Genomic DNA, 27,390 nt, shown 5'->3' with positions numbered 1-27,390 from the left:
TTTTTTTCAGTATTGGAGCTCAGTCGACACCACCACTGCTAAATCTACAGCAGCACTTAAGTTTGAATGAGAGTTTGCAGGCTGAATTGAATGTGCTGAAGATAAAAATACAGTGATTTACAAAATAAGGGTAAGAAAATCCATCTTTTTTTTAGTTGTTTTCACAAAAAAACAAGGACATAGCATGATAAGTGAAGTCTGATTAGTAATGGCTACTCATAATTCATTGCCTCACGGGAATAAAGTACATTTTAGAGTAAATTAAAATACTATATTTAAAGTTTAAAGATTAAGTCTAATTTATTATACATAGTGAGGTTAAATAGTTTTCTGTATTCTGGGCTTTAGCTGTTAAACCTTTTGTAAAAGTTGCATCTTTAAATTCATACCCTGTAAAGCACCGCCACAAGACCCATGCACATGCTGATGGACATCTTTGTCTGGTGAATTTCAGCTTATATTGAACTCCCTTATTATTCTCTTCCTGGGGATTGTTTGTGAATTGTCTTTTTCATTAAGTTGAGGTGGTGTAAGCACTTGGTGCCTATCAAGACTTAATCCCATCTCGAGATCTAATATCGCTTCACTCGTGGCCATCGCTATTCATTTCCCAGTCAGCATCTAATTGACAGGAAAATTAGATCCACGTTTCTCTCTTACTCTGAGAATGGAGAATGGAAAAAGAACAGCATTTAAGAAAAAGAGAATAATACACAATAACCCCAAGTTGAGCTGCTTTGTCTTCTAATACACTTAAGCTTGAGCCAAATCCTAGAGTAAATTATCCTCAATAATTAGTAATGATAATTCTGAGTTAAGCCTGAGGAGTGTCTTTTGTTGTTGTGGAGAACTGGTGTTAGCCCCTTTCTTTCAGTCCAGAAACATAATTTACGAATGCTTAAATGATCATTATAAGCATTCATTGTTTGTTACTGTGACTGTTGCAATTCTCGATATTCCAGGGGGTGACAGAGTTGCTCACAGCTGTCATTAAATCGAATATACCCCACCCTTCAAAAGTCTGGGGTCTTTTTTTTTTTTTTTAGGGTGTTTATTTATGTGTATGAGTGACTGAAATATATCTGCATGTCTTGGAATGTCTGAAAAGCAACATAAAATGCAAGTATACATTTTAGTTGAAGTTCTTATTTTAAAGTCACGTTGATAAATAGACTGTTTACCGAAAGGTTGCAGTTTCCAACCCCACAAATAAGGGTCCTTGATACTTCAAAAAAAAAATTAAAGGGATTTTTTCGGAGAGTTTGTATTTACGTATATGTTTGAGTGACTCTGAAATATCTGCTTGTTTATGAGAGTGTGTTCAAACAGTGGATCACCGCTGATACCGTTTTCGTCTTGCCATGCCTGAAAAGCAACGTGAAAAGTGTGGGCACGTTATTGTTGAAGTTCACTTTGTCAATTTGAAGTCACTTTGACGGCTTCATCTCTTGACAGATACGGGAATTCATCAAGGTAATTGGAGCAGAAAGATTCCCTTCTTTTGCTTGCCCAACATAGCAGAGTGATGTGCTTTTATCTGACACTCCCTGTAATTAAAGATAAGAACCTAAATATTAAAACCATCCAGAGAAGCAAATCATATCCACACACACACACACACACACACACACACACACACACATATTTATATATATATATATATATAAAATATTATTATTTATTTATTTTTTATTTTTTTATGTCAAAGCTGTTTTTTTTTTTCATACTCCAGTCTTTAGAGTCACATGATTCTTCAGAAATCATTTTAATATGCTGATTTGGTGTTCAATTTTATTTAAGCAATTTTTTTTATTATTATTATTATCAATGTTGAAAACTGTTTTTTGTATATATATATACGGTAGTTTATTATATATATATATATATATATCTATATATATATATATATATATATATATATATATATATATATATATATATATATATATATATAGTTTATATAACTATAAATTGTTATATTTTATTTATTTATTTAAATTATTCTGTTCTTTTAAACTTTGTTCATCAAAGAATACTGAAAAATATTCACAAAAATGTTACGCAGCTACATTAAAAACAGTTGTTGAGCATTGATAATAATTGATAATAACCGAGCACCAAATCAGCATAATATAATGTTTTTTAACAGTGACTTCTTCTGACATGCATATCGACCATATTTATAATTTATTATTGGGTTTTTTAAGTCTCGTTTGTTACCTCAAGTGCACATACAGTGGAATTTTTAAATAGTTTTATTGTATTCAAGTTACTAATTTATTAAAATAGACACTACTTTATCATTAGAGAACATTTTGGATTGGTTTTGAAGCAAAAGTAGCAATATTATGAGGTATACAGTTACTGTGGTATAAAATTACTCATACAGTGATATAAGATTTTGGTTATACCGCCCACCCCTAATAGACACACTTATTGAGCTCACATGTATAGCAGCCAAGCTGATATTACCCATCCTGCTCTCTGTAAGATCAGAACTGCTGCGCTTTTACAGGATCATGTCAGAGTTAATGCTTACATTGTGAAGAGCAAATTGAACCAAGGTTTGCAGGTCCTCGATAAGCTCCTTCGCCCATGAAAGCCAAGATCGGGGCACACAGGAGGAGTATTATATCATCCACAATGTCTGGGCCTGCCAAAGGGCTGGAGCATAATGAGATTGATCTTGATATGAAATAGCATCACGTCCAGCTTTGTAATCAGACTTTGGAAACAGAATAAAGGATAGAGGAGAGTTAGCAAGGAGTTTGGATTATAGAGTGAGAGAGTGAACTCTTAAAAGTAGTATAAAAGACAAGAAGATGGATGGTGAGAGGTTTTACAGGGCTTCAAGCTATGAAATGGCCACAAATGAGCTAAAAAAGAATTGCAGACAATAATTTAAAGAGTGTTTCCTTTTAGGGTTACACTAAAACTCTATTGATAGTTGATGTTATTGGCGGTCAGTCTATCTTTAGAGTGCTTGCGTTCCCACTTCGATTAGTTAACAGTACACTCTAGAAAATGCTGGGTTGTTTCAACCCAAAATTGGGTCAAATATGGACTAACCTTACTGTTATATAATTTTTTTAAATAGTTTTTAACCCAACATTTGTATTTGTCTATATTTGACCCAAAGTTGGGTTGAAAGAAACAACCCAGCATTTTTTTAGTGTAGTGAAGTGTGAAGAAAATGGTAGTATATATGTTTAAGTCTTTTTCAGAATATGATAGATTTCCAAAAAAACACTGTTGGAGGTCGGAATAAGCATCTAAATGGAGCTATCCAAAATCTGGACTATTTTGATTATGCAATTTGGTTGGCAAAATTGTCTTCTAAACGTTTAATTTTCAGAGCCATTGGCTTCCAAGGAATTAATTTTATCTGGAGCCCTGATTGTAGCAGAATGAAGTGATTGTCTATTTATATAAGAGGAAAAAAAAACTTTTATCAACAAAATAAAACCTGCACAAGAAGTTAGATAAGAAAGAGAAATCAACAGAGATAACATTTCACAACCATATGTGTTAATGGAGTGATCTAAAGAAAGGCATCCATTGACTCTAGACACCCTGCTGTTTATTTATTTATATTTTTATTTAACAGGAGCAGCTGGAGTTGGCATATCAATTACCACACGCACGCCATTATTCTGCAAAGCACTGCTGCCACTACATGTTAGTCATTACACAAGTTCTTATGCAATGAAAGTTTTCAAAGAACAGAACTAGATGGCCAATATACTCCCCACAAGATGGATGAAACGACTCATTTACATTTTTCATTTCCAAGGATACAGTTTGGAGGGAACTTGCTAATGTCTGCTCTAGGGCTGCAGCTAACAACCGTTTGGGCAATTGATTGATCTGTCAATTATTTCTTTGATTAATTGGGTATTCCACATTTTGCCCAATGCTCTCCTTCAAATGTTGGTCAAATTCTATGTTAGAAGTCTATTTAATGTATGCTGTACAATAATGTTACAAAATAATTTAAATAGGGTATTTATTTATTATTAATTAATAAATCAATACTTTTATTCAGCAATGGACACAATACAATTGATCAAAAGTGTCAGCAATGACATATATACTTGTAGTAATGATTTCTATAATAAATGATTTTCTTTTGAACTTTCCATTCATCAAAGAATCTTTGATCAAATGCATCTAGGTTTCCACAAAACTAGTAAGCAGTACAACTGATTTAATAAGCAAACCTATTAAGAAGAAATTCTAATCAGCATACTGAAATGATTTGTGAAGGATCATGCGACACTAAATTTTTATTTTTAATAAATTTTAGTATTTTTAAATAAACAAATGCAACCTTTTTTGCAACCCCAAACTGAATGATAATTTTATTTTCAGTAAAGGTTACTGTTCATAATAATATCATTACTTGTGTTCTATATGGAATTTGAGGTTCCGTTTTAAATTTTCAAACCTAAATTTTCTGAATGACAACAAATGTTTTTGCTCCAATTTATTGCGCCCCTTTTCTGTTGTCAGTTTGATGGACTTTAATTTGTGGGCTTTGAACTTTGGTCACTTGCTTTTAGAATGTGATGACTAGTTTACAGATTGTGATAGAACATGATATTAACAGTAATGCACTTTCACTGCTTTAGATTTGCATAAACAACAAAAGTCTGTGAATTTATTTATTTTTTCCATTGTAAATCAATTGTTGCAGCTGTAGTCTGCTTTAAATGATGTTTTTGGGGTCAAGGTGTCAGGTCTGTGTGTCCTCCATCCTGGTGACACCATCTCAGTGGAGAGAAAGGTGCAAGGTGCTTTTTTTCCCTTTCTCTTTTTCCATGTGGATGAGAAGAAAGAGGGATGAAATGGGGGTTGTGCTCTCTCTGGAAAGACGACATGTTGAATTGTTTCATTTAGCCTTTGACCCTACCACAAGCCCTTTGAAAAAAGTGTGCCTGTGTGTTTTTGTAATCGCACAGATTTGATCTTCAGTCACACTGCTTTGGTCAAAGTGGAATGGGATCTCACTCCTTTTCCTTATAGCATTTCTCCTCACCGTTTCCGCCACATGTGTGCGCGTGCTCTCGAAGCACGTAGCTCTATGGATATGTTGATTCATTCCATGCCAATCTGAAAATGCCCTCATTCACTAGGGAATTCTAAAGCCATGATCAGCCTCTTTTCATTCCCTTCGCTCATGCTGTGGAAACAAAAGAGAAGGAAAATGGCCTCCGGTTCTCTAGCGCCACTCTTTCATCACCGTTAGTCTCCAGCGGCCTTCATTTACTAAATATAAATACTTCATGATCTAGATCCGCCCCCAAAATTGAGCTTTAGACCATCGTGAAGCATCTGCAAATCTGTTCTGTGATCAGCAACTTATACAAAACTCCAACAACTGCTTCCCTAAAAAAGGTCCTTCATTGATATTCAATATAAATCTCTTCCCACTGTCCCAGCAAACTCTCACACCAGGTTCGTTCTGCATATTCATGAGCCCACATTCTGATACCACCAGCGCAAATCGCATTTTGAGTTGTGTCTCGTGGAGCTGAGGTGATGATTATTTATTGGATGTGTGCGCAACATTGGGGAGTGATGGATGCCACGCTTAGTGCTTAGTGTGGTGTGTGTGTGTGTGTGTGTGTGCGTGTGGAGGGTTAAAAAAGCAGACGGTAAGTGTTGTGAATAGAGAGAGATTAATGAGACAGACTCGGTCTCGTTCGATGACAGCAGGGATACAGATGTCCCAGCGCAGTATGTGGCGTCCGAACAAAACTACTAGAGCTGCAGAGAGAAAAGAGGAGTTATTTAGGAAAGCAATAAAGTTAAGGAGAAGCAGAGAGAGGAAATTGTTACATTTTAAGTGAGTTTTTTGTTTAATGCAGGAGAATGAATCTCACACAAAGGCAATATAGAAAGAATAATGTTTTTTTTTTTTTTATGTTATTTTAGAACTTGAATTAATCAACAATGACTGAATGACTGAGACCTTTTTCCACTTGAAATGACATTTTCTTGGTGCATTTGCCCAGTTAAAACAGTGCTTATGCTGCAGTGCATTGAATACCTCAGTCTTCCTTTTTATTCCATTAGTGTTGTGTTCTGGTCATTTTGATCTGTTTCCCCAAAAATGTTATGTTCTCACGGGACTAAATCTGAGTGGCTTTGCACACACCAGTTATAACCGCTTCCCCCACTCACTAAAAAATAAATAAATAAATAAAAATAAGAGCGCATTGCTGTTACACTCCAAAATGACCAACGTACAAAAAATTGCTTGTATAGATTAATGCTATATTATTACCTAATATTGGATTCAATATTTTTAATCAACTTAACTTTTTTTTTTGGAACTGATTGATCATAGGCTTTTTTGATCTGAGCTTACTTGCTTTTTGAGTGACCCCTGACAGAATTAACCACACATAATGCTTTTTTCACTGAGGTGATTTCCAAAAAGAATGACAAAACCTACGCTAATTGAAAAAATAAGTTGACAAAAAGCCTGAATCCAAAATAATATACCATTATGAAAGATTTACAAGCAATATTTAAAAAGCCATTCATTTTTGATATGGAGCGCCAAATTAGGTAAAAGATTTCCAGCACAGCACAAGGGTTAATGCAACAATTTCACATTCCTTTAGGAATTTACATTTGTCTTTATTGATTTCCTCTTTTGTTGTTGTTGTTGTTGTTGTTGTTGTTGTTGTTGTTGTTGCTGGTGGGTGTGAAAGGGAGTGTCCTTTACCTGCTGAACAGGATCATGGGCAATGTCTTATATCAGAGGCAGGTGTAGGTAGTGACAGTTAAAGATTATTTCTCTCAGCTTCTCAGTCTGCACCCCACATTGTCTCCCTCTTATCTCACTCCAGCAGTCCGTCTTGACAGCGCTTATAGAAGAAGTCACAGTAGCAACAATTAGCCTCGCTGTAATCCCGTAGCTTGTCTGGTCCTGTGGCAACACCACCTGTCAGGACACAAGGCCTTTGTTGTGGCATGAGTGGCTTTTTCTAAATGTCCTGTGTCAGAATGCCGATAGGGTGTCAGAACATTTTCTCCACAGGTTTGTGTTCTTGGAACTCAGTCAGCTAAAAAAAAAAACCTTTTTGAAAATGAGCAGGAATTTTTCTTTCTGACCTGTTTGGGATGTGTCAGACTGAGTATGTGTGTCTTTGTATTGCTGTCTGTTATCGCTGTCCAAGGTGAATATAACCACAATGACACAAAAACTGTTTGTTCAGTATCTCTTGAGTTGAACTAGTGATATGTCAGGTGTACAAAGGATATATTTTTATTCATTTGGTAGATACTGTTATCCAAAGTGCAATAATAGCAAGGTAAAAATTCCTTGCATTTTATTAGTATTAAATTTAATGATTATGATTTTATTGCATGCTTTTGTTTTATTTATTTTATTTGTTACCCTGTAAATTAAAGACAATTGGTCAATTGGCATAACATTTGGACAACTGGCACAACATGTACAGTCTTCACAGTTGTGGAGCATTTACCCTCTTGTCCAAGAGCTACTTCTGAGTTAATTTGCCCTAAAATTGGAGAAAACCTTCTTCCATGTGCAGTATTTCTCTTTATTTTACACTATCCATTCTTGTCTTGTGTTTTAATGAAATGCCCTGTCCCTGCATGGTGCTGTCACCACAATGCTTCACTGTGGGCATGGTGTATAATTAATATTATTATTATTATTATTTTTTTTTTTTTTTTTTTTGGGGGGGCAGTGAAGATGTGCACCACTTTGAAAATCCAGATAAAAAGTCTGAAATTCCACAATTCTCTCTGAAATATCTGCTTGCAGGGTTCCCAACTATACAGTTTTTATGATAATCAACTCTAAAAAAGATGTTCTGAAGAATACAGTCTGTACTTTATAGACTCCTACTCCTCATGTTACACACACACACACACATACACACACAAATGCAAACAATGCAAAGGATAGACAGTGTGCTTTGTCTCCTTCAGCAAGGCCCACCTTAGGGATGAGCTGTCAACAACATCCATCACATTACCTAAACAAAGCACCTGCTGAAGGTGTGCTGGAGAAAGCGAGACAGGAGATGATTCAAATAAAAGCTCTCAATGGTGAGATTTATTCTTTAGACACCTCAACTAGACACCGTTGGCTATTTCTGTTTTGGAAAACGAGGATACAGTTGTTATAGTCTTTTGGTCAAGGGAAATAAATGCAGGAAGAATAGAATGAAGGAAAAAAAGAAAAGAGATTATTAGACTCAAACGTGAGGAAATGGGCTCTGTTTCATTTTTGTAGTTTGAACAGTGTTCCTCTTTTTCTCTACGCTCGGCTGGTCCCTCACATCGTGGTCAGCATTGCACGTCATTAATGCCAGTCTGATTGACAGCTAAACTGACAGCCGAGCTGTTTGGACATTGTGGGTGGAAACCCTTTTTTCCTCATTTTCCTAAAGAAGACTGACAAGCTCGCAAAAGAGACAGGAAGGAAAATGACATGTTCGGATTAGTGTGTGTGCTCAGCACGAGCACTACTTGTGCTGAAATACTTTTTTTTTTCATCAGCCATGTATATCAAATGAATATCTGCAGGCCTAGTTATGGATTAGTTTTTTTGAATGACGAATATTGACTACTGCAACCTGCTAATATGATTTTTATTTTATTTTTTCCTCTAAGGCAAGTGCATCGGGGGTCAGCTAGTAAGAGCTGTGCGGGTGCACCTAACTCTCCTAATCTCAAGCACACTAGTGACTGGGTTACACAAGCACAGTGTGTACATGCTAGCTGTCTATTGAGTGTAGTCTGTTTGGCACAAACACAGGGGATGCAGTGGGACAGAGTCGGCTTTCATCAACACAAGTTCTTTGGCTTGTTGTTGGCTTGTTGTGTCACAGCCTCTAGTATCATAAAAATCTGGGACAAGAGCATTGCTCTATTTGTTTTAAAAGTTATATTTTTCCATTACATTACAACCCCCCATACCCCCCCAACACCACTTGCGTTACTTTTTAGAAAAACCGAGGAGGGTGCAAGAAGAGGTTGGACTGCATGAATAAGCTTGAAAAGAAGCTCTTTCCAATGCTAACAAACATCTATCTTGTCAAGCCCGGGGTGACCTCTGCACAATGTTTCAATTTGGGCTCACTGACAGAGCCATCACTTGCTTCCTTTCTGTCAGAACAACAAATGCAGCTAAATAATGCAACGTGCCCTTGAGTTTACACGCACTCAAAAACTCTGATCATCCTTTTAGACAAATGAGTGCCCAGAGCCAAAACATCTGACATATTGTCAACTTTGGCAGGAAAAAAGCAGAACAAAAATATATAAAAGGACAAATTATTGCTGATGAAAAGAGAAAGGGAGGGAGGGAGAAGATAAGAATGAGAGAAGAAACAGGGCACTGGGTTGAAGAGGCTATAGTACATTAAGGTGATAGTGTGTGTCTTCTACCTGTGCTGAAGTATGAAAATTGTATTACTGGTTAAATTGAGATGTATTGAATTACTAATGAAAATGGTTTAACAAGTTTTTTGTGTACGTACAGTCATGAGCCTTACGACTTTAGGACTTAATGCTCTGGGTGTGTGTGTGTGTGTGTGTGTGTGTGTGTGTGTGTGTGTGTGTGTGTGTGTGTGTGTGTGTGTTCTCTACTCACTGCAGTGTGTTCACACTTGGATGGGATAAATGCAGAGAACAAATTCTGAGTATGGGACAACATACTTGGCCACACGTCACTTTCACTTTCTCTTAATACATGTTAAACGTCAATTTACTTAACATTAAAATAGCATTACCTTTTGTATGCTTTCCAACAATTTAATTACAAAGTGCATGTTGTTCATTAGGACTCTCTAACCATTAGGCCACGATTTCAGTGTGACATGGAATAATATGCAATATTATTTTCTTAATGCATGTTTGTGGTGTTATTGTTAACGACCAAGTGTGTGTTATTCCAAAGATTTAAATATTCCATTTGCGTTTGACTGTTATAAATGTGACTAAATAAACAACCTAAATCAGCTTTGATCGATTGATTTCTTGCGAATTCTTAGATTTCCACACCTGTGTGAAAGGATGAAAACAGAACGTTATGAAGGAGAGACGTAAAGAGTGTCACACCTGTTCTCTGTCCTTATTCTTAATATTATGACGAAACTGAGGTCTAGTTTTATGTGGCATGCTCTTAATATAAGTGTATGCTGTGCTCACTTTCTGCCTTCACATTCAGCCTACTTGCTAATTTCTTCATGTTCAAGACTTTTCAATATAATAATTATCGGAAATAAAATGATTATACAAATTACCCATGACACCTTGCAAAATTCTAAAATATTAATTTGAAATTGTTCCTTGTTGAAAAATCTAATGTTTTTGTAAGCCACTGATACTCTGTATCTAGTGAGAAACAAACAGTGTAAAATTAAACCCAATTTTCCTGTGTATTTTTATGTTCATTAAAGATTCATATCATTAGCTTAGCAACATGCTAACAGCAAACCAGTGTTATTTTGATATTATTTACTATTATCGTATGTACAGTATTATTATTTTGCATGCATTGTTTTTTTTTTTTTTATTATTTTGCATGCATTGTTTTTTTTTTTTCATTATTTTAAGGGGTCATATTATGCTGCTAAAAAGAACATTATTTTGTGTATTTGGTGTAATGAAATGTTTTTTTGTTCGGTTTAAGGTAAAAAAAAACCACATTATTTTCCACATACTGTACATTATTGTTTCTCCTCTATGACCCGCCTTCTGAAACGCGTCGATTTTTACAAGGCTCATCGCTCTGAAAAGCGAGCTGTGCTGTGATTGGCCAGCTATCCAGAGCATTGTGATTGGTCTAATGCCTCAAGCGTGTGACGGAAATGTTACACCTCTTAACATATTGTGATGTCTTGTCCGGCCGGAGGGATGAGACATAAACATAAAACTCATTATAAACGTGATATAAACATGATTTCTAGTCATGTTTTCTTTTGGAAGGCAAAAACAAAGTAGTTTCGCTTTCTCAACGAAACAGCGTCTCACATCGTGGCCTTGAGTGAGCAGAGGCCAGAGGCCTAGAGTGAGCCGCGGTCTAGAGTGAGCCCAGGCCGGCTTAAAGAGAATGGTGCGGCAGGCGGATTCTACAAAGGAGCATACCTTGGTCTTGCAACAACCACATGTGACGACCCCGGGCTGGACGCTGCTTCATCCACTGTGAAAGCTGATTCAGCGATCCACAGTGCAAAGTTGATGTATTTCCTCAGCGACCAGCACGGATCAGCCCCGGGCATGACGAAGCGGATATCATCCTCTTTTGGAAGACGAGTCTCAACTTTTATAAAGAATATCTCTTTGGATTTGAGACTTTAGTCTTTGCAACTTCACAGATCTTCTTTATTCACCAAGAGTTGTAACGCTCCAAAGAGAAAGTAAAATTTGAAACCGCAACATATGACCCCTTTAAAATCAGTTTACTATCAAGTCTTCTGTGCAGAGTGCTATTTGTTTTCTGCCTGAGCTGCTAAAATGGTTAACTTTCCTAATATAAACCACTAGACATTTCCTGCCCTGAGAATGTATTGAACTCATAGGATGATGCCTGGTATTTCCTTTATCCACCTGTTTTTTTTTTTTTTTTTTCGTCCGCAAGCAATCTTTATGGTGACATTTACAGAATGTCTTTTTCAGACTGTAAACAAAAATGAAATTGGATGTTGCCTTTTGCAGTTACAGATGAGTTCAGCTTCTTAATCAGACCTGAAGTCACTATTTTTTGTTGTTGTTAGATTTTTATGAAGGACAAGTTGCTTATGATGGCTAATGTTTTTTTTGTTTGTTTGTTTTTTTCAGTGTTGTTTTTTTTTTTTAGTGTTAGTGTTACAGTAAGTTTGCAAAGATTCTTACTATCTGAACCATATACAACTCTGTCTTTTTCAATATCCCTATTCTTCTAGAACATGTTGGCAGAGAAGGTGGAGCAAATGATGGAGTGGAGTTCTCGTCGTTCTGTGATCCGTATGAACGGCGATAAGTTCCGGAGGTTCGTCAAGGCTCCACCCCGGAACTATTCTGTTATTGTGATGTTCACCGCACTACAACCCCAGAGACAATGTTCCGTCTGCAGGTGAGACACGCACATTCATCTTTTAGTGTCTATCCACAGGTATACAGTAATTCTGTATTTACTGAAGTAAAATGATAATACTAGGTGTAAACACAGTCATAGATAAAGATTTGATCTGCCCCAGAGCACCACCAGAAAACCTTGTACATCTGTCTATTCCCAAGCACCCCCCACCCGAGACATCATTCCCATCTATTTATCCCACGACAGCTACTTAGCCTCCATCCACTCACCTCACATCCATCTCTCCCCTCATTATCCTTCAATCGCCGGGTAAAATGACTCCGTGCTCATACAGTCGTGTTCCTCAGCTGAATATTAAGCCTCAGAGAGTGAACCACTCCCACTAGTCCTATTCAGAATTCTCAGACATCATCTACCAGCTACATTGAATAAAGATAACGGAGTGGAACAGTCATGTGTGCTACCAAAATAGAGGAAGTTAATTTAAAGCAGATCAACCTTTAAACGCCCAGTCACCCGATCGCGACAACGTGACCCCTAATGCTTTTTTAATTATCTGCTGTCTACTCAAATTGCATCTTTATGTATATTCTCATTTTTTCCTCCTTATTTGCTCTCTATATCTGTCCCCGTCTTTCTCAAACCCAATTAATAGTTTTCGTTCTTCCTATACTTTATTTTGTCCTTAATACTGTAGGAATTAATAACAGTGGTTGACTATTTGACTAGAAGTTGACTAGTCTATCTATATCTTTAGCTGTTAGATAGTATGGTAGTATAGATAGTAGGGTAAAACTCTGAAAAGTTTTCTTTAAATTTATACCCACTATAGAATTGTCACTATAGCTATACTGATTTTTTTTCCCACCACAGGATAAGCAGTAAAATAGGTAACTGCTGCTTTTTATCTTACATTTCTGACCCTCAATTTACTATAGCATTGTCACTACAGCTATACTGATTTTTGGTTTGGTTTTTTTCTTTATCACAGATTTGCTGGTTTATATCTTACAATTGAGAAATTTTTTATCTCACATTTCTGACCCTCAATTTATTTTTTTATTTTTTTTTGTAACCTTCTTTTTTCTGTGGTGGAAACAAGCTTCCATAGGAGTCTTAGTTAAATTATCTTTATTGCATTCTATTACCAAGGTTTCGGTCAATCGACGCTCTTCAGCCTGAGGAATTACTAATGAAATTTTGTCATGATGCAAGTTTTGTTTATATTGGACTTATCCAGTGGACCCATGAATGATTCAGGTGTGCGAGGCTCTGTATTTTCTACATTTTCGTAAAAAAAAAATGCATTACTGTGCATTGGACTTCCTAAAATCATTCAGTCTCACTGAATCACTGCCTACATGTTGTCCAAGGGTCCTTAATAAAAGTTAAAAATGTCATAAATGCACTTTTCCGAATAGAAAGCTTTAAATATCTTAAATAACATGGGGGAAAAAGTCTTAAATTTAATTTTTGGAGTACAGGAAATGCTGCTATTAAATGATTAGTTCCCTTCCATAATTAAAAGTTCCTGAGGAAAGTTTTTGAGGAAAACATTCCAGGATTTTTCTCCATATAATGGACTTCAATGGTGGCCAACAGCTGAGGAATAAGGGTCTTATCTAGCGAAACGATCTGTCATTTTCTTCTTAAAAAAATAAAAAATGTGGCCTCCATTGAAGAAAAATCCTGGAATGTTTTCCTCAAAAACCTTTATTTCTTTGCGACTGAAGACAGAAAGACATGAACATCTTAGATGACATGAGGTGAGTAAATTATCAGGAATTTTTTATTATGAAAGTGAAGTAATACTTTAAGAAAGCTTCACACTGCTGATGTAAGGGGGCTTACGGGTAAAGATGCAGTGTAGCTTGTAAATGTTGTGCCATTTTTTTTATTTTTTTATTTAATATCAGGTATTTTGTAATGTTAATTTTAATAAATCATTCCAAATACAGAGTCAGTGCTGTGCATTTCCCCAAAGGTGTCCATGAAATGCCATTTTACCCTAGTCTAAAAGGACTTTTGACTGCGGTAACATAAGCTTTGCCTTGCTTTTTGAAAATAGACACTTAGCATAACATAAATCATTAATGTGTATAATCATGCATTTTTAAACTTGTTTTTACCACCTGCAGAGTGCCCTGCTTTATTAATGTTCATGGATACATTTAGTTTATTGATGCATTTAACAGGACTTTAAACCGGACGCTTTCAATCTGTAAATGCATTGTTTGCTTGGCACTAGTTGGATGAACTTTGTTTTCTCAACAATGTTTGAATTACAATTATGAACATTTCATGAACTGATCCAGAGAGGATTGGGATCCCTGTAGTTTTTACTAAGATGTGAGTGTCGGTTATCTGGATTTGTCCTTTACAGAAGGTGGTGAACTGGAGGTGCATCATGCAACCCACAGAAATAAGACTGTTTTGTCTGTGTGAGTATATGGGGGAAATATGAGCTCTTTGAAGTGATGTGAGTGCTTTTGTACCAACATCATCAATGTTTAGATTTTATTTGTTTGTTTATTTATCTATGGTGGACATCACAGTGATGTTTTGCGGGAACTGTTAGGTGGACATCTTTGTTGCGTCTGCGGAAGGACGGATACCCAATTAACAGCGTTGTCTCTTTCTTTAGTCCCTCTTGTTTTTTTTGTTTTTTTTTTGGGGGGGGGGGGGGGTTATGCTGTCAACCCAGTGTGGAATAAACAGGAATCACTGTAATAGCTAACATTGAGATGACATTCCTGTAATTAAGTTCTTCTTGTCGGATTATTTTTTGTTTGCTAGCTCTCTTTTAATGAGTAACCTGCTTCTGAAAATGTCTCCCTCTCACAGGCAAGCTAATGAGGAATATCAGGTTCTGGCTAACTCCTGGCGATACTCTTCGGCCTTCTCTAACAAACTGTTCTTCACGGTGGTGGATTATGATGAGGGGGCTGATGTCTTTCAACAGGTAAACATTCAGCTACTCTGTGTTTATCTTTGATTCGCATGAATTTGTCTGGTCTGTCAAGCGATTTTCTTGATGCAGAGGGCCTTGCTTGAAATATCAGAAAGTTTTACAGTTGTGATTTCCAGGCTTATCCTTGATTCCTTAAAGGTATGAAAATGTATTAAATTCTCTTTTTGAAAAAAAATTGATTTTCTATATTTATCTTATAGATTTTTTTTGGATATTGAATGTGTATGTACTGTATGTAGTTATATAGTGTTGTTTATTAATATTCTTGAAATAGTGTAATGTGCAGTTATTGCATATTTCAATTACTTAAAACTTTTTCTCACAATTAGTGAAAAACATGTCTTGACTATTTTAACTATATTCCACTGTTGCTTAAGCATTTGTAATTTATTTGGCCAGATTGTGGTTCTTCTAAGATTATTATTAAAATAAAATCTATATAAAATAAATTATTATTATTATTATTATTATTATTATTATATTATTATTATTATTATTATTATTATTATTATTATTTTATATGTACATTTAATTTTAATAATATAAACAACAACAAGAACAATAATAATTATATTCATTCATTCATTCTTTCTTTCTTTAAACTACAAATAGCCTGGCCTTGAAAAGGTATGGAAATTATTATAATGAACATTTAATCACATCTAGCATATTTCATCAGCTAGAAATTGTTCTTCACGACTGTAAAAAGTCATGGAATCAAAAGGTGAAAACGTACTGGGACCTTGTTCACGGTAATTAATTAAGAATAACCGTACAAAATAAGTGTATAATTTAAATGAAATCAAACCATTCTCAGAAAAGACAAGTGGTTCCTGACCACATTTACTTGTTGCATTCTTTTGGCTAAACACAGATCTGAACTTTCACGCGCATGCTCAAATGGTCTCAACTTCTAATTTGTCAGAGGCTGACAACTTCAGGAATTACATTTTAAAAAGCAGCAAGAAAAATCAAATGGAAAATAGCTCCCCATCTATTTTCGATGTAATGAAATGTCACACTTCTCAGAAGCAAATTATAGAGAAGAAAATCTTTATGGCACAGAACATGCACATTAATTTAAAGCACGCAGATACATAGCTATTCTACTGCAATTTGCACACTAAAGAGTTATGAAAGAAGCTTTATCATGAACTTGCGTGTCCTTGTGCCTATAGATGCCTACAGAGCCGTATCTGGGGTAAAAGTCATCCGTTAGATTAGCACTACTGACATTGATTGCTTTAGTTTCCTCAATGCATTCTCTTTCATTTGGGTTCATTAGAAACCTCATGCATTCAAGTAAAACAGATTGCTACAGCTCATAAAGACATCAAGCCCTCAGGGAAAGTCTAGTGGACAAGATTCAAATGAGCTTTCTGATATCTCAGTTAGTCTGAAACTTAGATTACATTAGACTTCATTTAGTATAATAATGAATCTAAGATTTGTATCCACATTTATTTCATTTGTATTATTTATTTTTCCATGTATAAGAGTGATTGAATATAGTAGTAGTTCAACACTGTTAGTGTAACAATAAGTGGATGTAGATAAATGCATTAACCCTCTGGGGTCTAAGGAGTTTTGGGGGCGTGGAGAAGTTTTGACATACCCTGACTTTTGTGCTTTTTTCAGTTGCTTATAAACATATACATGGCTAAAGTCTAATAACACTGTAATCAGTACAAACTGGGCTACGGTAATATTTAAATAGCATGTATGTACATTATTGTGTTTTTGAGAAAACAACATTTATGCGTGGTTAGTGAAAAACTACAATTTTGAAGTCAGTGAAATAAGGTCATAAAACACATACAGAACATTTGTTCACAAGACTGTCAAACATGGACCTTGTAGCCTATAATTTGATTCGAAATGATGTGAAAATCATCTTGTTTACTCGCTCACAGAAAACAATAGATTGATTTAAATTTTCTAAGACACTTTTTGTTTCGAAAGGGCATATGCGAGTAGGCATGATTGACCATGAATATTTGTGTGATTCACACCTGAGAAGACAAAGGCCCGCATAATGAGCTGCGTAATGAGCCTTTCAGTTAGGTATGTGACCGAGAGGGAAGAGTTACAATGTGAGGACAAAATAAATTTATATATTTTTATGTTTGTAGTTTATTTAGATTTAATTATCCCACAAAATAACTTGAGATTCACTTGTGAGTGCAGTTAAACAGTTTATTAGGAACAATCAACGCTGACTTTCAAAGCTGAATTTTTAGCATCATTACTCCAGTCACACGATCCTTCAGAAATCATTCTAATATTCTGATTTGCTACTCAAAAAAAATATATATATATATTTATGAATGGTATAGTGTATATTGTTACACTTGGAGTAAGATTGGCGTAATGATGCAGAAAATGTACCTTTGATCACAGGAATAAAATACATTTTTAAATATATTAAAATAGAAAGCAGTTATTTAAAATAGTAAAAATATTTCACAATATTACTGATTATTATTCTAACTAGTAAAATGTGTAAAAGTTATATGAAAACTAATACAAGTAGATTAATAATAAAAAAGACTTATGTTTATGATCTCTGCTGGGTCAAGCCGCTTCATTGTTCTTTCTGAGGTAATCCAAGTCTTATTCCTCTCAGCTGTCTTATTGAGGTAAATTATGTCTTATTCCTCTCAGTGCGAAGCGAACAGTAACATTTAAAAAATGTGAAGTACAGTCTCGCTGCTTTGTTTGCTCTGATGTGGGCGGTTACTACAGTTACAGTAGTACGTTAGTTTAGTGGAGTTGTGGGAGGAGCGGTGTTTTCCATCTACACACATTTGATCTTGCAAGTCTCCATGAGATCTTGTGTCACTGTGAAATTGTTCCTACAATCAACAAGTGTGTGGTCTCATGGTCTGGTCAAATCATCTAGTGTGCGCATTCAGCGGATTATAAGGCTAAAAATGTGTCTGCGATCAGCTAAGATTTGAAAATCATCTAGTGTGTTCCAGGCCTTAGTTCATTCAGTTCCCTTCATATGCATATACACTTCCAAAACTGTGTAAACAAGCATATGCATAATTTATTTTGCTTCATGCATACAAAAACTACAAAACTAAACTATGAGTTGCAAATTTGTGTAGTGAAATGCTTGATGCTCTTGCTGATAATCAAACATAGAGGAAACTCATTTTGGCAGTTTAAAATCATTTTTTTTAATTAAAATAATTTAGGATTCATTAATTAACTTGTATATTTTTTTTTTTTTTTTATTTTAAATGTGATTTATTTTGTTATTGGGTTTTATTCAGCCTTGGAGGGTAAAGTCATATCATTTTACCATATCATTTTTCGTTGTGAGGTCCAAAATAATTTGCTTTGCTAAAATCTAGCGTGCATGCTGCAGCCTAAACATCCTGGAAAACTCAAATGACTTCTCTTCACCCGCACCAAACCCATTTCTTGGAGGACATGTGGGTTAATGTTGATTTGATGTCTTTTCATCCGGAGCATGGGGACAGCAATATTAGTCAGTCCATTAGTATGCTAATAAACAGATGTGTGTTAGAGGTGCTGGTTAATAATGTTCCCCAGTGTTTTTAGAGACTGTTTCATCACCAGCGATTACATGATTGCTCCCCGTGTTTGAAATTATATGCAATTACAGGAATATCACTTAGCTAGATTTAGGATCACCCTAAAGTGTAAAAGAAAAATCATGTAATTTTGACCCCATATTGTTTCTTTCCTCTGTGAAACATAAAAGAAGATATTAGGCTATTATGACTTCTTATATATGTTTGTTGTGTGTGTGTGTGTGTGTGTGTGTGTGTGTGTGTGTGTTGGACACCTTTTTAGGTTTTATTTTAAGATGGCCACACAAGACAAAGTAATCATGGATCATGTTAATAATATATTTATGCTTTTTTATTATTAATTGCTCTTTTTGGAGCTTGGAAGTATACCATCCACTCGTTCATGTTATAGCCCAGAAAGATGGCTAACATTTTTGTTTTTTCACAGAAGAAAGAATATACAGTATTGGAACTGTGCTCTCAGAAAAAAAGTTACAAAGCTGTCACTGGGGTGGTAGCCTAACATACCAAAGCTATAAGGTACATTGTACCTTATTTAAACCTAAATGGCATATTAGTACCTTTTGTGCCTTTTTTCTGCGAGTGTCATTTTGTACATTCAAACCTTTCAATATATCACTCCATACGTGTTGTTATTTTTAGGCTGTGTGTCAAGTTAAAACAGTTATTTACAGAAAAGCAAAGTAAAAAAAAATAAAAAATGCATCTAAAATGTCACAAAAACTCTATTCCTTTATGTTCCACATCCTGGATGAATGCCCTGTAATCAGTCCTACCATAGCATTTCGCAGGACTTTTTCATGATTGTTTTGCAGTGAAAACCCAATAATCATAATGTACTTAGGTAATTTGTGTTAGTCACAGTAGAAGTACAATTATTTACCTGTAAATATTTTTGTACATATTTAGTGATATTGTGATTCTAGTCCCCCTCGCACAAGGATGCGCAAATGGAAATTACTGCAATACAGCGGCAGAACGGTTGAACATGTATTGATTCATTTGTTTGGTCTCTAAATTGTGGATTTTTATTTGCTGATATATCTTTACCTCTTCTCAGGTTAATGACTTCTGCTGAAAAAATTGCAGAAATAGAAAAAAATTGGCACAATAAATGCGGAGCTTGCTTGAATCTGCGTTCGATTCTGCAGTCATAGAATTGTGAAATCCTTGTGGAAGGACTGTGTAATCCTTTCCGTAGTGAACATCGCTTAAATATTATTGATGTAAATTGCTAATGCTTTGGACTGCAAGATATCATCAAAAGATTAAGGCGCTCTATCAGATAATTGAGTTTGGGGTGAGGTTTTTTTTTTGTGATTGATTGTTGTTGTTTCTTAGTATTATAGTATTTGTGCACATCCCTAGTTGGAACAGCATGAGGTCAAAAAAAGCAATTTCAACTGTCTGCTTTTAACTCTATCATTTCATTATTTCTTCCTGTTGGTCTCTTTCTCTGGCCCCTCAGACATTCATTCTTGTGGTGGGTAATTTACCTCCCTCTGGAGGCTCTTCAATTGCTCCTGTCTCCTTATTAAAAGAAATCTCTGTAATACACATCACACTGTTCCTGCTGCTTTATTGATTTATTAGCAGATATTAATGTTTTTGTGTTCTTGTTTGTCTTCTGTTCATCATTCCCCTCCCCTCTCTTCCTCTCGTATGCTTTCTGCTTATTTTCTTTCTCATATGTTCTGCCTTTCCTTTCTCTTTTCAACTGAACATGAACTCTGCACCCACCTTCATGCATTTCCCGGCCAAAGGGAAGCCAAAGAGAGCAGACACCTTTGACCTGCAGCGGATTGGCTTTGCCTCTGAGCAACTGGCCAAGTGGATCGCAGACCGTACTGATGTGCAGGTACTTCTGTTGAAGTTATGCAACACTATTATTGCTTCACTTCTTTGGGGTCAGTACATTTTTATACCTTTGTTCAACAAAGACACATTCATTTGTTCAAAACTGACAGTAAATACATTTACAGTGTTACAGATTTCTATTTTGAATAAATGTTGAACTTTCCCTTCATCAAAGTACCCTGAAAAAAATAAAATGATTTCCACAGAAATATTTAGGTTTTCAACATTTGATAATAATAAGTAATGTTTCTTGTGCATATATATATATATATATATATATATATATATATATACTATAACTTTATTTTTGGAATTATTCATTTTATTTTAAAATAATAAAATTGAAATATTACAATTTAAAATAACTTTTTTACTGTATTTTGGATCAAATAAATGTAGCCTATGTGAGCATAAGAGACATCTTTCAAGAAAAAGTTTCCATTTAAGCATTTTGACATGTAAAATTACTGCTGTTGAAAGACACATTTATTTGTGAGCTTTATAATTGTATCTTTTGCCTGATGCCTGAAAAGCTATTTTATGAAAATTATTGTTATTTATTATTCTGCTTAGTGAACGTTTGAGAAGCAGCTTTTAGGAACAAACGTAATGCGAGATTAATCTCAGTACACTTTTTGACATGCATCTTGAAAATGTAACCTCTTTATTACCTCAAGACACTGAAGAAATATTTAGATAAAGCTGTTTGCGTAGTTGATGCCAAAATGCCAAAAAGCTTGAAAGTATAATTATGTGTCTGACATCCCTCAAGACAAATATAAACACTGAATGAATTTTAATAAAGGATTTCTTCTGTGCTTTCAACGATTACAGTGTTTTGTAATCCTTGCTTTGTTTTGTTCATCTGAAACTTCTGCCTACTTGCTTGTTCTATCAAGCTATATGTCAGTCTATTTCTTTATAAAAAAAAAAATTAATTAAAAAAGTGCAAAAGTGAGGGTTTCACGAACCGAGTGTTGCTTTTAATGCAAAAGCAGACCCAGATATGGGGTCTACAGGAAATGGATTTCCCCATCATTTTAACATAGATTTTCCCTCCAGAGAAACTCTCATTGAAAAAATATCTATGGCACCTTAATGCATTTACAGAACTGGCAACTAATTCAGCTGCCTTATTAAGATTTTGATTTCAGTTTTAATACTTTTGAATAAGTCACTTAAGGTATACATCACCTTTAGGGAAAGGGCTGAGTTATGTCAGATTTTCCTCCGATGGATCACTCTGATTAAGAGGCGCTGTGTAGATTACAGAACAGGTCATATGTCAGTAACACTCTTTCCTCCATGAATCTTTGATTCATCTCCAATTCACATTTCTGTAAAGGCACAGAACCCTTTGCTTTGTGAATGTTGTTCATTTATCCTGGTTAAAGGAAAAAAAACTGAGCTTTTTTTACTATGACATGCATGCCTTATTCCTCTGAATTCATTTCTAAAAGTAAGAGTGAATACAAGTATAATGTATACATCCAAATTTATTATCTAATGTATTTTTTTATGATTTATTTATTTATTTATTTTTGTAATTAACATAACATTAGCCGAATTAGCTTATTAGTCTTTGTCGGCCAGTCCGTGCACATTGGAGCATTGCTCATTCACCCCCTGCAGTAGACAGAATTGTAGATGAAGTGGGCCATTTTTATCCTATTGATCTGATCTGATTTGGACACAGCAGCAGAGGCTGTAGTACACGTTTTCAAAGGAAACATTAAGGCCTTGAACGACAGGCACTAATCATGTTTACAACCCTCTGGGTCTTGCATCACACCACTCATAAATAGAAAATCCTGGGCATCCAATGCGTCTTAGACTTACTAGCCCTCTGGGTCTACTTTTGGCCTAAGGCGAAGAAAAGAGTGTAAAAGGGAAGGGAGGGACAGTCAACCTTTGCTGGAATGAATGCATTCAGTAGACAATGACACTGTCTGAAACCTAAAGCAATTGCCTCACTGCTCAGACAGTCAGTGACTTCACCTCCTCTGGAAAGGATTCATTGAAAGTCAGATATTCAGACCATAACATATCTTTCAATCTAGGACAAATTCAAGTGATTGAAGCAATTTAAAAATTGACATTTTGGCATCATTTTCCATGTTTCGGACACAGTCATTGTTTTCGACTTAACCTGTTGTGTAAAATGTTTCCCTTGAGATTGCAGGGTTTTAACAAATATATGTCTTATTTATTTTGAGAGTGGACTGAGGTTCATAGATATTTCTTCATTATTTTTCTAGTCGGTCTTGATGAGACATAACTGGTTAAAATTGTCAGAATACTGTCTTCTTCCTTTTTTACAGTCACCTATTTTTTATAAACGTGCATGTACCAGTGTCTGGAAAATTATGTTGTTATTTGTAGATTTTGTTGCTTTCACCTTACTGTTGTATTCATTGTTCGAGGCATTGTTAGACATTGTACTCACACTAGGAACAGTTGCCTTGAACCGAGCCTGTGTGCGATTATTCCCGCTCCTGACTCCCCTACTGGCCTGCACTCACACTTGCACTAAACATTCCGGGTCGGAGCACGCTTATGTCATGTACGAGATAACAAGGAGAAAACCACTTTTAATAATAGACTGCCTAATAAATTTATAATTTATGCTGTGTAGCGATTTTCACTTTAATGAAAGAATTTGCAGATTTACTCGCAAACTACAATTCCTGTTCCTCAATAAGGTGAGAACTAGACCTGTTGTAAACCTAAATATACTTGATTTAATTTAATTAATTGAAAGTGTACTGTAGTAGTAGTAATAGGAGATGATTCCGGTCGTAATGATGAGTAGCGCAGTAGCGCGCACAAAATAGTAGCTGTTCCATGCTCCATATGCGCTCGGGAATGGTTCAGATAGCCTGCTGTGAGTACACCCTCAAGTGTAAGGTCAAAAGCTAAAAACTTTTTCTTTTTTTCCTCCTTTGTCCAGATTCGGGTGTTCCGGCCACCCAACTACTCTGGTACGATCGCTCTAGCTCTGCTGGTGTCTCTGGTCGGTGGGCTCCTCTATCTGCGCAGAAACAACTTGGAGTTCATCTACAACAAGACTGGCTGGGCCATGGCCGCACTGGTGCCTAATGTTCATTATTTAGCCCTAATTCAAATTAAACTGCTGGAGCCATGCTTTGAGTTGAAAATTAGCCAGATCAAATAACAATGCAAATCTTGGCAGCAGTACAGAGGTCAACTCTCTCTGGCCCTAGAACTGTTCAACTAATTCAACTACTTCAACACTTTTGCTATTGCTTTATAAGGTCCTTTAATAAAGTAAAACCAGCTGACCGTGGAGTAAACCTAGATTCAAATTATTAATAGAGTTTTAAGCCATAAAATAGGGCAATTTATTGAATCTAAATCCAAGTTGATGCAATAAAAACAGAAGAAGCTCAAGGGGACTAAACAAGCTAAAGGCATAGAGTCAATGTGCTTCTTACCACCTGAGGCCAAAATTATGTGCTGTGTCTTGCATTAAAGTGTGATTTAAAGTGTTGTGTTGTCTGTAAATTGTAGAACCTGGGCTTTCAATATTTATTCCCCAAAGTCTGAAGGTGGCTGACCTTTACTTCTCTGATGGATAAAGTTTGTTATCCACCATACTGATTATAAGGGCAGTTTGAGGAAAGTTTTTTGCAGGTTATAAGAATGTAATCAATCTTTATTGTTCACTCTGTCTGTTTGTCATTCTCATTGTATCACCATATCTCTCAACTAATATACTCACTATCTCTTTCTCTTTTTTCTTTTGCACAGTGTGTTGTGTTTGCCATGACCTCAGGTCAGATGTGGAATCATATTCGTGGTCCTCCATATGCCCACAAGAACCCTCAAAACGGTCAGGTGGTAAGTGCTTCCCACCTTCTTGTCTCAGAGCTCTGTATGTGCCGCACCACTCATCTAAACCTTTCCTGACTTGTTTGATTTTCTTTGTGTCTATTCATTAAATGGCTATCCATCATATGAAGTTTTGCTAACTGAAAAACAAACTTCTGCATGGTGTATGACCTATCCAGTCAATTCTTGGGCAGTGAATCCTGTGGAATATTAATTCCTACAAAGGTTGTAGTCTACATTCATAAATAAAAAATATTGCACTTGGTGTAAATAGAACTGGCACCAAAACAGTGGGATGGAGCCCAACAGAACTATGAAAAAATGTGAGTTGCATGTCAGAGAAGTGACCTGGAGGGTAGAGCACATGCATGAGTATTTCTGCGCAGAGGACCCGAATTTGAATCCAGCTTGTGACATTTTCCAATCTAACCATCCTTTGCTTGAGTCTATTCTCATCCCTTCATGGCTCAACACTCACTCTTTCTAGGAATAAAAGACAAAAAAGAAAAAAAAATCTATGAAATGGGAAAAAAATTATTTATTTATACAACAGTTCTTTCTGGTACTTGAATCTGAATGGCTGAGAGGTCTTTCCAGCCATGAGATATTCACCCAGTATCACCACGGGAAGCATTTCACCAGTTGTATCACTCCGCTTGCAGCATTTCTCACAGTGAGTGTCATGGCGGTTGACCAAATCCTCTAAAATTTTATAAACCTTACTGTTGTTGTGTCTAGGAATGTGTTTTTTTTTTTTTTAGGCGAGAATGTACTTGCATAGACTTCAAATATGTGGTATGTTAATAAAGATAACATCTATTTGAAAATTTTCTGTGACCGTTTTGGAGATGTGAGCTCCAGGGCATCAGTGGCCGTTCAGTGAACCCACCAAGAGCAGCCTTACCTAGGCCAGATCTTCTGGAATTTGCTGCTGGCTCTGACATCCCTGTGATGGTTAAACATCAGATATAATTGGGCAGTCTTTGGTCTCATTAATATATTATTTGTTTCAGCGCAAATAGTTTAGAGGGCAAAGCCTAATAACTTTATATTTTATTTAAATTTAATGCTGTATACATGACCATGGACCCCCTTTTGCCTTCATAACTGCCTTAATTCTGCATGGCATAGATTCAACAAGGTGTTGGAAACATTCCTCAGAGATTTTGGTCCATATTTACATGATAGCATCACGCAGTTGCGGCAGATTTGTCAGCTGCACATCCATGATGCAAATCTCCCGTTCCACCACATCCCAAAGGTGCTCTATTGGATTGAGATCTGGTGGCTTGAGGATGCCATTTGAGTAAAGTGAACTCATTTTCATGTTCAAGAAACCAGTCTGAGATGATTTGAGCTTTGTGACATGGTGCATTATCCTGCTGGAAGTAGCCACCAGAAGATTGTAACACTGTAGTCATAAAGGGATGGACATAGTCAGCAACAATACTCAGGTAGGCTGTGGCATTTAAACGATGCTCAATTGGTACTAAGGGGCAAAAAGTGTGCCAATAAAATATCCCCCAAACCATTACACCACCACCACCAGCCTGGACCGTTGAGACAAGGCAGGATGCATCCATGCTTTCATGTTCTTTATGCCAAATTCTGACCTTACCATCTTAATGTCGCAGCAGAAATCGAGACTCTTTAGACCAGGCAATGTTTTTCCAATTTTCTACTGTCCAATTTTGGTGAACCTGGGCGAATTGTAGCCTCCGTTTCCTGTTCTTAGCTGAGAGGAGCGGCACCCAGTGTGGTCTTCTGCTGCTGTAGCCCATCTGCTTCAGGGTTTGATGTGTTGTGCATTCAGAGATGATATTCTGCATACCTTGTAACGAGTGGTTATTTGAGTTACTGTTGCCTTTCTATCATCTTTAACCAGTCTGCCTATTCTCTGACCTCTGACATCAACAAGACATTTCCGTCCACACAACTGCCGCTCACTAGATATTTTCTGTTTTCGGACCATTCTCTGTAAACCCTAGAGATGGTTGTGCATGAAAATCCCAGCATTTTTTTAAATACTCAGACCAGCCCGTCTGGCACCAACAACCATTCCACATTCAAAGTCATTTAAATTTCCTTTCTTCCCCATTCTGATGGTCGGTTTGAACTTCATCAAGTCGTCTTCACCACATCTAGATGCTTAAATGCATTGTGTTGCTGCCATGTGATTGGCTGATTAGCAATTTGTGTTACCAAGCAATTGAACAGGTGTCCATAATAAATTCGCAGGTGAGTGTATAAGAGCGCTGCCTTTATTTTTCATCATAAGAAGTCCCTTAACATTTGCAAGGGTACTATGACAAAGATATCACTTTCCTCAGCAGACATTCAAACTAATGTTTTATTGTGAATATGAGATTGAGCTGAAGAATGAATGCCGTATCAGATGCAGGTAATCACACTCGCTCAGTCCATCTCTCTCTCTCATAATGCTCTCCTCTACATAATACAATGAGCTTTTAATGCAGTAATACAGAAAGCTTTTAATGAAGCAACTAAGCATTCCTTTGATACTACAGTAGTTCTAAAGTGACGTTTTCGAATTAGTATCGGAGGCTTGAGCTCAGCTGTTAAACTGTCAACTTGGGGTTTAAATCTTTGGCGGAAGGAAGTAGTTCTGCAAACAAAAAGTTTTTTTTTTTTTGTGTGTGTGTGTGGTTGTTTCTTATTTACACACTTGTGCCGTCGAAAGGTTGAATAAACCCAATATCACACTCGTAGTTTTAGGCCTCGTAGTGATATCACATGGGTAATTATGTTACGTTACGTTACATATTATATTATATTATATTACATTACATTATCACTTTATTAGCATAATATAATGTATTACTGTTACCAGGATAATGCGCTCATAGCAGAAGTTATCAGACTTTGTTAGCAATGCCAAGGCTTGTTGTTAATATGTACAATCTATATATATATATATATATATATATATATATATATATATATATATATATATATATATATATATATATATATATATATATATATATTCAACAATCCGCAGCAGCTGCACTCACCTGCTGTTCTGCATCCCCCTCTTATTGTCTTGTAAGTGATCC

The 27,390-nt window shown here is 35.9% G+C and overlaps 1 protein-coding gene across 1 annotated transcript in view; it reads left to right on the top strand.

Moving 5' to 3' along the window:
- Positions 1 to 27,390, top strand: part of LOC109093804 (tumor suppressor candidate 3-like) — a 73,679-nt gene that overhangs the window by 12,539 nt on the left and 33,750 nt on the right. Inside the window, exons 2-6 of the mRNA XM_042720015.1 lie at positions 11,934 to 12,103; positions 14,912 to 15,029; positions 20,322 to 20,462; positions 23,412 to 23,552; positions 24,233 to 24,322. Of these exons, the coding sequence (XP_042575949.1) occupies positions 11,934 to 12,103; positions 14,912 to 15,029; positions 20,322 to 20,462; positions 23,412 to 23,552; positions 24,233 to 24,322 (660 nt within the window). The remainder of the gene's footprint in view (positions 1 to 11,933; positions 12,104 to 14,911; positions 15,030 to 20,321; positions 20,463 to 23,411; positions 23,553 to 24,232; positions 24,323 to 27,390) is intronic.

The sequence above is a fragment of the Cyprinus carpio genome, chromosome A1 (assembly GCF_018340385.1).
Source record: "Cyprinus carpio isolate SPL01 chromosome A1, ASM1834038v1, whole genome shotgun sequence".
NCBI classification, from domain to species: domain Eukaryota; kingdom Metazoa; phylum Chordata; class Actinopteri; order Cypriniformes; family Cyprinidae; genus Cyprinus; species Cyprinus carpio.
This window is presented reverse-complemented; position numbering and strand designations above follow the sequence as displayed.